The sequence below is a fragment of the Juglans regia genome, chromosome 7, assembly GCF_001411555.2.
Source record: "Juglans regia cultivar Chandler chromosome 7, Walnut 2.0, whole genome shotgun sequence".
Classification (NCBI taxonomy): domain Eukaryota; kingdom Viridiplantae; phylum Streptophyta; class Magnoliopsida; order Fagales; family Juglandaceae; genus Juglans; species Juglans regia.
Window position 1 is genome coordinate 51,805,544 of NC_049907.1, and position 12,880 is coordinate 51,818,423.

Below are 12,880 nucleotides of genomic sequence, written 5' to 3' on the forward strand. Positions count from 1 at the left end.
ATTTTTGCATTGATGATTTGGTGAGATTTCGTTAAGGAACCCGGCGTAGGCGTCTATCGGTGAAAGTCAATATGGAGCAGCCATCAGAAATTGTGAGCCAGTCAATATGGAGCAGCCATCAGAAATTGTGAGCCAGTCAATACAATGTCAATCATCAACACCAATGTCAAGCCCACCGTATGAATGAAAGGGAGCATGAAAATCAACAATAGAGGCTACAGCAACGAGGGAGGCCATACCCGAATTATAAACACGTATCAGAGACTTATGTATAAACACTCGGATGGATTAAAATAAAAAGCCAGCCATTGTAAAGGAAGGAAAAGTAATCGGACACAATCACAGAATACAATGCAATCATCAAGACCAAATGCGAAAACCAAACTTAGAGATATAAAATTTTAGGTAAGATCATCTTCTTCCAGTTCTTTTGCCTTCAACTTTTCCTTCACCCTCAACAGAAGGGTTGTCTTCCAAGAATCCTACAGGGTAGTTTAGGTAAACAGCGTCAGGAAAATGCTACTATACAAACAATTCTTCAAATGAACGACAAACCAAAAAACGAAAAGAAAAGAAGGAAAAGATCTACTATCTTAGATGAGGTCAAGAACAGAAGTTAAAATCACTATTGAGACACAATTCAAAAAAGAAATCCAAAAATGAAGTAGAAATCCATAAAGTGCCTCAGGTCAATTCGTTCATATAATTTAGGATCTCTTCATCCATGGATTTTAATTCTAGCTGCTGAATTAAAAATAATAATACTCAACTACATTATATCATTAGTGGTCAACCCAATCCATTCTCAATACATCATGTTTAACAGTTTTCATTTCTGCATCATGTTTACCCCCTTGCTCCCTAGGTAACCTTGCAACAAAAATTCTATCCTGAATTTAAACGTCATTCCAGATCAACTCTGACAAAATCAATTTTAAGTAATCAGCTTTCAATCTTTTTTCTTTTTGACAAGTCACTTTTGAACTTTAATAGAGTTTATAATGGAATCATAATTTCAATACTGAAGGGAGTTGTACCAGTGGAGTCATGCTGTCAAATTCTTTGACAACATCAGTAAACTTCACAATGTCTTCTTCGTCAATTGCAGCAGCAATATCCTGGCACAAAGATACAAGCTTCTTTGTCAAGAATCTCTTATCTCAAAAAAGCAAAGATCACACTTAAATAAAGAATATATTATATATCACAATCTAAATAAGGTAGATATGTTGCTATAAATGGCATGTTACCCTAATGAAAAAAAAAGGGTCAACTATAAAAAAGGTTACGTCAACAATTCAAACTATGCAGTCAACACAAACAAAGGCACCTAAAGAATACAGTAGAAAATAAAAAGTTTATAACCCACCGCTAAGAATCTGTATTCACGTGTTCCAGAAAAAGTTGGATCCAATTCCTGCAAAAGTAAATGCAGCCTTGGTACAGTTCACTGAACCAAAAGGTTGAATGTTGAGATAATGAACTAAGGACAAATTCAGACCTGGTATCGCTCTAATGCATTGGTAATGGCTACTACGTCACCTTTGCAGAGTTGGCAAATGCCAGCATTAAGAAGATGTCCTTTAACTCCATACTTCAGCAAGTTATTATTGAGAGAATGTCGTGCTATCTCTTCATAAATCTCAATCGACTTCTGATATCTGTAGAAATATCAAAAGCAAACTATCCAGATCCCCATCAATGATAATAAATGAAAGGGTCTCAGAATAAGATTTTTTCATGGTCACTTGGCATTGAAAAGGTGTTTTTGGGGGGGGGGGAACCAAGTGTAGGTGAACAAGGACATATCTGATGATAAATAATAATCATTTACAACTACAGTCCTTATAACAAAAACTGTACAAAAACCACTAACCATTACAAGAAAATTGACACATTGAAAGGATAGTAGCAGAATTACAAACTAGTTGCAGCCTTATCAAAGTGAAAGCATCGAGATCATCTATACTTGGTTGACAACTAACAGATCTCAAGTTAAGTTTTATGATCATTCACACAACCAAACCCTTCCAAATACGCATACATAGAAATGAATGATGAAGTTTTCACTTTGCAGATGATAATAATTTTTCCAGATACTCCAGCAGCACAAAACCAACAGTAAAATACATAAATTTTCCTGAAATTAAATTAAAAAATGCATCAGGTTGTGAAAATCCTTGGGATCATGTTCAGATAAGCCATTTCTGACTGACTAACATAAAAAAAAAAGCCATCTCTGACTGTTCTTGTTCCTCACACCAAACAATGTGCAGCAAAAAAATTCTATACACAAACATGCCGGATGAGATAGAGCAGAATCCCATACAAAAGCTTATTACAATATGGCGTTCCAAGAGTAAAATACTTACCATTTTTTTTGACTCATCAAAAAGAGTAAAATATTTATAGGAGAGTTGCTAGGCTTACTGTTCTAGTTGAGCAGCAAATTGTGCAACTTTCTGCTTGCACTGGTTGGCAGAAGTTGTTACTTCCTCATTTTCGTAGAAGTCCGCTGACTTTTCAAAGTAAACAATAGCCTGCTCAATGTTGTGTTCAGACTCGTACAATTCAGCAATTTCCTGTGTAGAGAAAAGATTTCCCAAATTCAACAAATGTATTTTATGTTTATTATTACATCATCTCTAGAATGGTCCCAAAAAGGTATTCCACGTAAACATAGTCATCAAGAGCCCTCCAAAATCATTCTTTCTTTCATTTCTAGAAGGCTTGAGATTATTTCAACAGGGGATAGAAATGAAAAAGGAACTGCACGGCAATACAACCCAAAATGGGAGATTTCAAAATAACATGAAAAGTAAAAAATTAGTTTAAATCGGCATCTCCAAGGAAACGGTAAAATCGCTAATAATGCCAAGGAAAAAATACCTTTAAGTATCTTGCAGCCATGCTGAGCCGTCCAATTTCACAAAACAGATTTACCGCCTGCTCTAAGCACGATATGGCCTCTGCAGTAAGAAAATAATTTATTTAGTTTTTATAAGTAAGAAAATATTTCATTGATATAAAGATAAAAAGGCAATATATATTTTCAGGCAACTATTTCTGCGATCTATATAAAGCCCAACATTAAGTAGAAATGCAGTAATAATGTATGATATACACTCATAGAGGGAAAAGACTCCAGTTTCTTAGTAATTGAAATTTGAACCACCTATCTTACAAATATTTATGTCCACTATATAGGTAACATCATGCCTATGAGCCAAAACCATACATACCATTTGCAGATGCTTTCTTATAGCTATGAGCAGCATCGACATAAGCTTGGGCAGCCTCATGTTTGCTTTCCAACTAAAAGCACAAGCAAATGGAATGAGATTGTCACATAGCAGCTAAAGTATTATTAAAGTAACAGTGCTTAATCCCAAAAACCCAAAAGTAATTACCTTCAAATGACAGTTTGCCAATTTCACATATGTTGAACCAGCCTTATCCCCTGAAAAAACCATAATTGAAGGGATCAGCAATGACGACAAAATTAAGTCTAGCGAACATTTTTTTATTGGCACCGGATGTCCAGGAACAAAGTCCTGACTAATCCCGGAGGTGCCCAGGTCCTTGGCAATGAGTTTTCCGCAAGTGCACCTTGGGTATTATAAGGGGAAATTCACACAATGTGATGGCCCCTAGAAATTATTGGTTCAAACCTTAGACTTGAAGGGAGCAAGCCACCAAGATAGATCAGAGATCCTTCTCAACGAAAAGGTAAAGGAAACATCTTTTAAATAACTGAGATCATCGGTGAGAGGCCAACAAGATAGATACTGGAAGTAAGTTTTTTAACATGAAAAATGGTTTAAGAACCATTCCCTGGATTAAACCCACGTGAATTAATAATTTGGATTTCCTTCAATTAAATTGAGGTTGAAACCATCTTCACAAAAACTGGGCAAAATGTGAAATCTTTTATCACATTTGCCAAATTCTTCGCAAAAAGTTATAATTTAGTCAGTCTTAAGTATCATTTCCAAACTTAATCCCATCAAAATTTACATCTAAAAGCCAATTTATCTAACTGTCAAATCATTCAAAAGCCATATCGGCCCACCCTAATCCAATCAATCAAATATTCCCAATTCTAAATCAATATCCAAGCTTGCCACTAAGAACCAACCAAGCAGAAAGGCACAGCACATCAAACCTAACACAGTGTCATTCCTAATTAGAACAAAACAAGACACCCTCGCCCACCTTAACTTTTAAAAAAAGAACACAAAAATAAAAAATTTCCCAAAAAATTAAGGAAAATAAATGATTAATGTCCAAAATTGGTTCATGACTATCGGCAACGAAAAAAATTAATGGGTTAATGGAGTGAACTTGAAATACGACCAATTTGTCACAAAGATAAAAACTTTCCATTCCTATTATTTTTTCCCCGATTCTTTACCGGTAAACAAGCAGAGGAAAAGAGGAAGAAAAAATTATTGTATGATATATTAGTTAAAATTGTACAGGATTTGGCGAGCTTGAAGGAATTGGCAGATTTATCGAAGAGATCGGCGGCGTCTTCATATTTGGAACCGAACAAACCCCAGCCGTTGAGCTTCTTTTCTGCTTTCTTCTGGAACTCCTCTGCTCTCGCAATCTGATCCCCCATTTGATAATACTGAGATTTTTCTCCCGAGTTGGGAGAGAAAAGATCAAAGAGGGAGAGAATTATGCAATGGAAAAAATGTTGCGGTCAAGGTCAGGTTTGATTGCAACGAGAAAGGGAGTGCCTTTCGGCTTTTGTAGTCTTGGGTTCGGTTGGGTTTGGAATACTAGAATTAAAGTTCAAAGCCCAATGAGCCCATCTAAAAGGTTTGGGCCGTTCTCATCCTAACAATTTCATTCAACGAAAAAAGAAAAGGGAAGAAATAAATTATAATTCTAACCCAGGATTTGTTGTCAAATTCGAGTTTGGAAATTGGAATCTGATAATAAAAATAAATGAAATTCAAAGAACGCGGAACAACCAACAATGATGGATTAGAGTTTAGCAAAAGAAAAGATGTAGCACGAGTACCGTCTCGACAGGAATAAAAATATTTTTTATTTTTTTTAATTTATTTTTTTATAATCTTAAATTTTTATTTTTTAAAAAAATTCACAAAAATATACTTTCTTAATCATAAAATAAAAAGAAAACAATTTTATCAGGAGCCAATCAGTATCTAACAGTTGGTGACTCTAACATTTTTTTTATAAAAAAAAAAAGAAAAGAAACAATGATGGAATAGTGGAACATGGCAGACAGATATGACTGGACTGCCACCAAGCCTTTGAATTCTGGATTTAAAATCAAAACAAAATGCACATAACCCACTTTTGCGTCCCCCTACATTTTTTCCGTCTCAATAGCTGTGTACCTGAACATGACTCGGATCTTCGCATCGGAAGCCACTCAGAGCTGTCCTTCATCATTCAGAACTGCCATCATACTCCTTTCAATTTTAATTCCCATCTTACCCTCCCTTCTACCTTCTTCAACCCAATCATTTTCCGCCTATCCCAATGGGGATTTTTGTAAATTGGATCACCACCAAACACAAAGCCGCCTTGTTAACTTATATAGCCAATAAATTCCTGAATCATGTACAAGAAGACAACCACCTAAAAGAAACAAAAACCTCTTCCCATCTAGCTTGCTGCTCGGGAAAAGTAAAACCCATCGCCAGGATCAGATGTCTCCGGCAGCAATACACGTGCCACTCCTACCAGAGCACAAGCCTAAGATAAAGCACGCATCGGTTTCGGGGGCAGTGTTCAACGTATCAACGAGCATAATCGGCGCTGGTATCATGTCCATTCCAGCCACGCTTAAGGTCCTAGGTGTTATTCCAGCATTTTTGCTGATCGGGGCTATTGCTCTGCTGGCTGATGTCTCGGTGGAGTTTCTAATGAGGTTTACACACTCGGGAAACGCGAGAACTTATGCCGGTGTCATGAGGGAGTCTTTTGGTCAGGCAGGATCGGCGGCCACCCAAATATGTGTCATGATTACTAATCTTGGGTGTTTGATCATGTACCTGATTATTATCGGTGAGCATCCAGTACTTCTATTTAGCAAGCTCGTTTTTGTTTTATTTAGTATTGGATTGCCATCTATCTAGTGTTCGCTACCTTTTAAGATTGATCTGTAGTATATATGTTGAGCACTTAACTCAACGATGTCTCAGATATTCAGCCTTGATTCTTGGAAACCCAGAACAACTTATCTGTTTATTTTTTAAAATAAGTTCTGGTTAGGGCCAGATTGTTAATTCTGAGGTGAATGATTGGTTGGAAGAGCTGAGTTTTCTTGGGAGGCTCTGCAATTCATGTTGTCTTTGAATGTTTGAGGCCAAGTGTCATGAGGTGTTCGCTTCCAAGCAACAACTTCGTGAAGTTGCTGTGTTTTGAGTTTTACTATAGCACCCTTCGATTCTAAGCATCTGATAATAAGTTATATATAGGGATCTAATCTTTATATTTAGTTTGGCTACTCTTGCTGTTTAATTTCATGGTCTGTATATATGAAAAGCCCATAAGATTTTTTGATCTTTTTTTTTTTTTTTTAAATAAAAAAGTTGTACAAAACATAAAAGAGAAATTATGTTTAAAGCATGATGATCATGAGGAGGATTTGTATATATATATATTTTATTCTGTAGGGGACGTACTCTGTGGAAGTCAGCCTAAAGGAGTAACGCATCTTGGCATTTTGCAACAATGGTTTGGCACTCATTGGTGGAACTCCCGCGAATTTGCTCTGCTTGTTACCGTTGGCTTCATCTTGCTTCCACTGGTCCTCTTAAAGCGAATAGGTCAGTGAACTCCATAATTCATTCCAATTAGCAACAAGTTAATTAATTGAAAAATATTAATTTGACGTTTAGGCAGAAGCACATTTGAGTATATATGTTGCTAGCCAGCTTGATGCCGCTATATATAGATCTTCCAATGCATGAGTTAATTAGTCGAAACATTTATTTTTAATAATGAACTGAATGCTTGCAGCATGGGCTATGTGGGTAGACATTTATGGTTGGAAATCTTTGATTTTTGATGCACTGACATGTTCTTTCTCTACTAACTTCTTTGGTTCCAGAATCATTGAAGTTCAGTTCAGCAATATCGATGCTACTTGCAGTGGTGTTTGTTGGCGTAAGTTCTGCGATGGCAATCATTGCGCTCCTGGAAGGGAAAACAAAGAGCCCGAGACTGCTACCTCACTTGGACAACCAAGTCTCCTTCTTTGACCTTTTCACCGCTGTCCCAGTTATTGTGACAGCCTTCACATTCCATTTCAACGGTAAGATCAACAGATCGAATAGGGAGCATTGCTATTAATTAGTGCGCGCATGGCTTTATTTGTTGCTGTAAGCAGTGATTTTTTCCTGAGTTTGACTCAAAAAAGCCTTTTAATGGATGCATGCAGTTCACCCAATTGGCTTTGAGCTGGGCAAGCCTTCTGATATGATCAGGGCAGTTCGAATATCACTCGTACTTTGCGCGGCCATCTACCTTGCCATTGGCCTTTTTGGGTACTTATTGTTCGGGGACTCAATTATGCCAGACATACTAGTCAATTTTGATCAAAGTTCAGGTTCAGCAATTGGTTCATTACTAAATGACATCGTTCGGTTGAGCTATGCACTGCACGTCATGTTCGTGTTTCCTCTTTTGAACTTCTCATTGAGGGCAAACATAGATGAGTTCCTTTTCCCCAAGAAGACGCTTCTGGCAACGGACAACAAAAGATTTGTATCTCTCACCCTCGTTCTGATAACCATCTCTTACCTGGCAGCAATTGCCATCCCCAATATATGGTACTTTTTCCAGTTCCTTGGATCAACCTCTGCAGTCTCCCTAGCATTCATCTTCCCTGGTGCTGTTGCTCTCAGGGATGTTCATGGTATATCAACAACAAGGGATAGGATTATGGCAGCGATAATGGTAATCCTGGCGGTAGTAACGAGCACAATTGCCATTTCCACCAATATCTACAATTTGTTTGGAAACAAGTCATAGTTCTCCCAAAAATTAAGCTTTTAGTTTAAGTCATGTATTCTTCAAATGTTGCTGTCTGCCCGTTCTAATGGAAATGTAGGCGATCGAGCACATTTAAAGAAGATTGAAATCCATTCATTACCCATATTTAAAATCTTAAAGAGCTGAAATATGTAATTTTAAAATTATTTGCCGTCTTTAAACCACTAGATGAATGCTAACGACCAAATTGAGATTCAAGCGAGGACTGTCACCTTGATGAGGTTAAAATTTAGCCTCTAAAAGAGCTTGTGATCCTGAAAGGTGGACAGCCGATGAAACCCTTAATTAGCTCTCTATAAACACGAGCTCTTTCCACTTTACAAGTCTAGCGCGGCCTCTAAAACTAGCTTTGAAAAGTTCAATTCTTTAAGCTGTTTTGCTATAGGACATACTGCTACCTGTTCAATCTAAAAAGATGGATGGTGTACACATTCTATACTAAGGTTTACGAGTACACTTGAGAGTTGAGAGTCTTGAGAGTTTTCTGAAATTTTCCATTTTATCATACGATTTTGCCTTCCTTTTCTAAGCAAGGGTGAAGACAAACATATAAAAAAATAAACAAACGCTTGAAAGCGATATTTTAGGTAACAAGGTGGTTAACAAACGTAGATCACACAGCACAAATTTACAAGGATACCCGAATACAATTTAGTTTACAGATGCCAACAATGCAATTTCAAAGATGCTTGTGCATGGCATTCTGCTTAAGGATCACAATTAGTGCCACAATGAATGCATCGTCCGCACCAGGATAGAGTTTTATTCTGAAGCATTCTTTGCTTCTGCAGCAGCTTCCCCGTTTGAAGTTGTGAGTTACCTGTATATGTAGCCACATAAAAAAGGGGGTTATTTCGTGGTTGCAAATGATAAGGGAAGTGAATTAAAACCAAATTTCAAAAACACGATTCACATGAAAAATGGAACCCATCCTGCTAGTACCTCTGCAATCACTGTATCACCCCTGTTAACTCTCAAAGACCGAGAAGAGCAGCACCCAATAACCTGGAAATTGCAGACATCTTTATCAATATTACTTGCCAAGAAGACATCAAGCCGTGTTTTCATAGGAATGAGGTTAGAACGCTGCACGCGGAATAAGAGATCTTCTCGCTCTGAGCTTTCTTCCTCTATGTACTATCCATCGGTGATGGGGTGTCAGCACCTTGTTACATTTTACAAAATGCTAGTAAGTCAGCTTCCATGCATGCATATGAATTCCACTAGGATGTAACAATCGTATGTAAACGTGAACTCACAACACACACAGACACACACACACACAGATTAGAGACCTAACCTTTTGGCGCATTGTGAGGATAGGATGGCCGATGGGGTCATGCAGGACTCTCTTTTTCTGGAAGTTGGAGCAAGAGCCATCAACTTGAAATAAAAGGTGTCCATTAACATCTACAACTTCAAAACGTGCAGCAAAGAGTCCATGACGTTTCTTTTTGACAGTCAACTCCACCTCATAAGGGACACAAAAGCCATTTCCGACAACAGTATTGGTATTGATCACGGGAACACCATATGCCATCTCCGGAGCGTTTGCAAAAGGGTCGTTACTTAGTGCTGGTTTTTCCAAAACGGAGTTCTGAGAGGGGAGATTTGGATATTGTCCTGCCATCTTAACTACAGCCTGATCAAAAGAAAGTACATATAGGAAAAGTAAATGCTTGGTATACAACTTAACAGTATAGTATAGAACTAATTCGGAATCTCAAGTAGTACTTTGTCGTTCCGTGTTTGCAATTTCGAGCTAGCTAGCTTCATGATCTTTCAGCAAGATAGAAAACAACTTAAATAGGTCATCGAGGGCATGGTATAATTTCTTGGAAATCAAGAAAGCTTTTTGAAGATATTCAAGCACGCGGTAGCTAGCAAGAGCTGAAGAAACATAAAATAATAAAATAAAAGAGAACGCGGTTAGAAGGTCAGACAAGATCTAATGCATCAGCTTGCTTGATGTCTTGAATTTGCATATAATATAGTGCCAAGAGCTGAGAAGATACATATATGTAAATTATTACTAGCTGTTAGAATTTTGATCAGCTACTCGAACTTAATTAAAAGTCTTGCGTGATATATATCTTTACAAAAAATCTACACAATCTCCTAGTACTATTCACACAACCTTCACACACCACACTTTTTTTAATTTTTATTATTTTTTTTTTATCAAATATTTAATATATGAATAATATATAGAAAAATTAATTTAATTTAAAAAGAATAAATTCAAAAAATAAAAATAAAAAAAAATAAAAATTTTTAAAAAATATGGTGTGTGGAGGATGAGAGGTTGTATAGCATTATCATATCTTTATTAGGTGTGTAGAGGAGATTTAGTAAAGTGTTTATATAACATAATTTGATTTAGAAAAAATTTTAAAATTTAAATCTTATAAATTAAATTTTACCATTTAAGTAACGTGAATAATGCCGAAAAATAGAATTTTTAATCTTTATTAGATTCTAGTGTGCATTCATGCATACTGTCCTACACCCCTTTTAAATTGGATAAAAAGTAAATGTTCTTCCTAAAATAGAATTTAAGGTATTCTAATACATCACTACTATTTATTATTTTATTATTATTATTTACCTACTTTTTACTATTATTCAATATTTTTTTTATTACTTTTTCACTATTATTCATAAAATGCCTACCTAACACTTTGTACGTTCCTTTTGCGAAAGTGGATCGATGACTATGAAATGAAGAAAACTCCAAAACCAGTTTAGAATCTTTAGAGCATCCAATTAGCTAAAAGCTAAATCCATTGAAGATTTAGCTATTAAAGCATAAAATGTGTTCATAATTGGAATTTAGCTACAGTCATTTCTAAAATAATTTTCAAATTTAAAAGGAACTATTCATATATCAAATACATTTTATATCAATTATTTCTCTCTTCCTTTCTTTCTATTAATGTCTTTCTTCATTCCCTCTAAAAAAACCAGACGCCCTTCCCACCAAAACCCGAGTATTTCGTCTTCGACCTGAGAGACCCACCACTGCACCACCACCACCCCACGTCTCGTCGACAACAACGACACCGCACCACCGTGCCACCTCACCACCGCACTTCTACTCTCATCGGAAACAACTAAAACCCCTCTTTCTTTCGTTGATTTGCTTCTCCGAAGCTTAGGTAATCTCTTTCTTCGTATAGGATTCGATTCTCTTGATGATTCCTAACTTTTTAATGCACATCGCCATCCCTCGCATTCCTCTTCTCCAAACCTTAATCTTGATTGTGGATGGATTTAGTTGTTGACAGGTTGCATTTTCTGTCTCTGTTTATAATTGAGGGGTTGCATGTAAGCAAAAGACAAAGTAGATGAGCATTAGTTTGAGGGGTTTTTATTTTTGTTTATGATTGAGAATGCAGTTGGTCCCAAAGCTCGATTAGAATCTGATGACCTTTTCAACTGAACCAATCGGGGGTGGAAAACACAATATACTCACTGCTCATTTGAATGCCTTGGAAAAAAAGTTAGATTTCATTTGTTCAAAACATGATCCATATGTCATTTGAACACCTTGTATATGTATGTGTTTGTATATATATATTATGGGAACAAAATGATCAAATGAATGAGAGAATTCAAATGCATAAGACAATACCATATGTATATGTATATGTGTGTATATTTATGGAGGTTGATATTGGATCATATATATTTAAGGTGTTTTATGTTTGGAAGAGTTATGTGCCATATACCTATATTCTTATTCCATTTTCATCCCATTAAGCTGATGAGACATTGTTTATTGAGTTTTAGCTATTTTTTGTGAAAAAACAGTTGATTCAAGGATTATAGCAATAACAAATCAACACCTTAAATCCATCTTTTATTAATTTGTTGACCAAGATACTATTGGAAATTCCTAATTTGTTGACCAACTTATGTGGATGTTGTTGTGGAAACATATTGTGAATGAAGCTATCCATTATTATGTCTACTTTCTTGAGGCTGATTTGTCCATTTCTTTTGTCCATTGACCATCTGATTTAAAATGATAAAGCTGTCCATTGGCTGGGTTCATGTAGGATGATTTAATATTTGAGTAGAATGATTTTTTTTTTGGGGAATGTTTGCTTGCATGGTACTTGTTTAATTACTTGTTAGCAGATAGCAGCATACTTCTTGCCGTTTCTTCTGTAGTTTACTTATTTGAATCTTCATTTGATAAAATGTTCACACTGGTGTATGGATACTCTGTTCTGGTTAAATGCTCACACTGGCTGTAGCTTGCTCAAAAGTTAGTGTTGGGTACTTTCTCCTCCAGTGTAACAAGGGGGCATATTGCCCACCGAAGTTTTGCAGCAGATATTAGATATCAGCTGCCATGGCTTTCTTGTCATGGCTTCTGTAGCTTGCATGTGTGCTTGCATGGTACTTGTTTAATTACTTGTTAGCAGATAGCAGCATACTTCTTGCCGTTTCTTCTGTAGTTTACTTATTTGAATCTTCATTTGATAAAATGTTCACACTGGTGTATGGATACTCTGTTCTGGTTAAATGCTCACACTGGCTGTAGCTTGCTCAAAAGTTAGTGTTGGGTACTTTCTCCTCCAGTGTAATAAGGGGGCATATTGCCCACCGAAGTTTTGCAGCAGATATCAGATATCAGCTACCATGGCTTTCTTGTCATGGCTTCTGTCTCTGGCTTCAGGTCTGCTCAATCTTGATCAATAGCATATTGATTCTTCCAACTCTGAATCTTGTACATAAATGGAGTCCGAGTTTGGTATGTTTGGTAAGTGAGAATACCTCGAGTACTCTCACTATTATTCTTTACTTTATTATTACTTTTTATCTACTTTTT

The 12,880-nt window shown here is 36.4% G+C and overlaps 2 protein-coding genes and 1 pseudogene across 2 annotated transcripts; 1 reads left to right on the forward strand and 2 right to left on the reverse strand.

The window, feature by feature from the left end:
- Window positions 1–118: 118 nt before the first annotated feature.
- Window positions 119–4,736, reverse strand: LOC108991901 (alpha-soluble NSF attachment protein 2-like). Its single transcript, XM_018966314.2, has 9 exons — window positions 4,480–4,736; window positions 3,411–3,460; window positions 3,243–3,315; window positions 2,890–2,969; window positions 2,431–2,582; window positions 1,502–1,661; window positions 1,370–1,417; window positions 1,038–1,118; window positions 119–482 (listed from the first exon to the last, which is right to left on the reverse strand). Exons 1-9 carry the CDS (start codon window positions 4,622–4,624, stop codon window positions 402–404), a joined length of 870 nt encoding a protein of 289 aa, XP_018821859.1. The 5' UTR covers window positions 4,625–4,736; the 3' UTR covers window positions 119–401.
- Window positions 4,737–5,589: 853 nt separating this feature from the next.
- Window positions 5,590–8,191, forward strand: LOC108991918 (amino acid transporter AVT6C). Its single transcript, XM_018966341.2, has 4 exons — window positions 5,590–6,048; window positions 6,660–6,812; window positions 7,097–7,300; window positions 7,427–8,191. Exons 1-4 carry the CDS (start codon window positions 5,691–5,693, stop codon window positions 8,017–8,019), a joined length of 1,308 nt encoding a protein of 435 aa, XP_018821886.1. The 5' UTR covers window positions 5,590–5,690; the 3' UTR covers window positions 8,020–8,191.
- Window positions 8,192–8,719: 528 nt separating this feature from the next.
- LOC108991797 lies at window positions 8,720–9,670 on the reverse strand (annotated as a pseudogene).
- Between the last annotated feature and the right edge of the window lie 3,210 nt (window positions 9,671–12,880).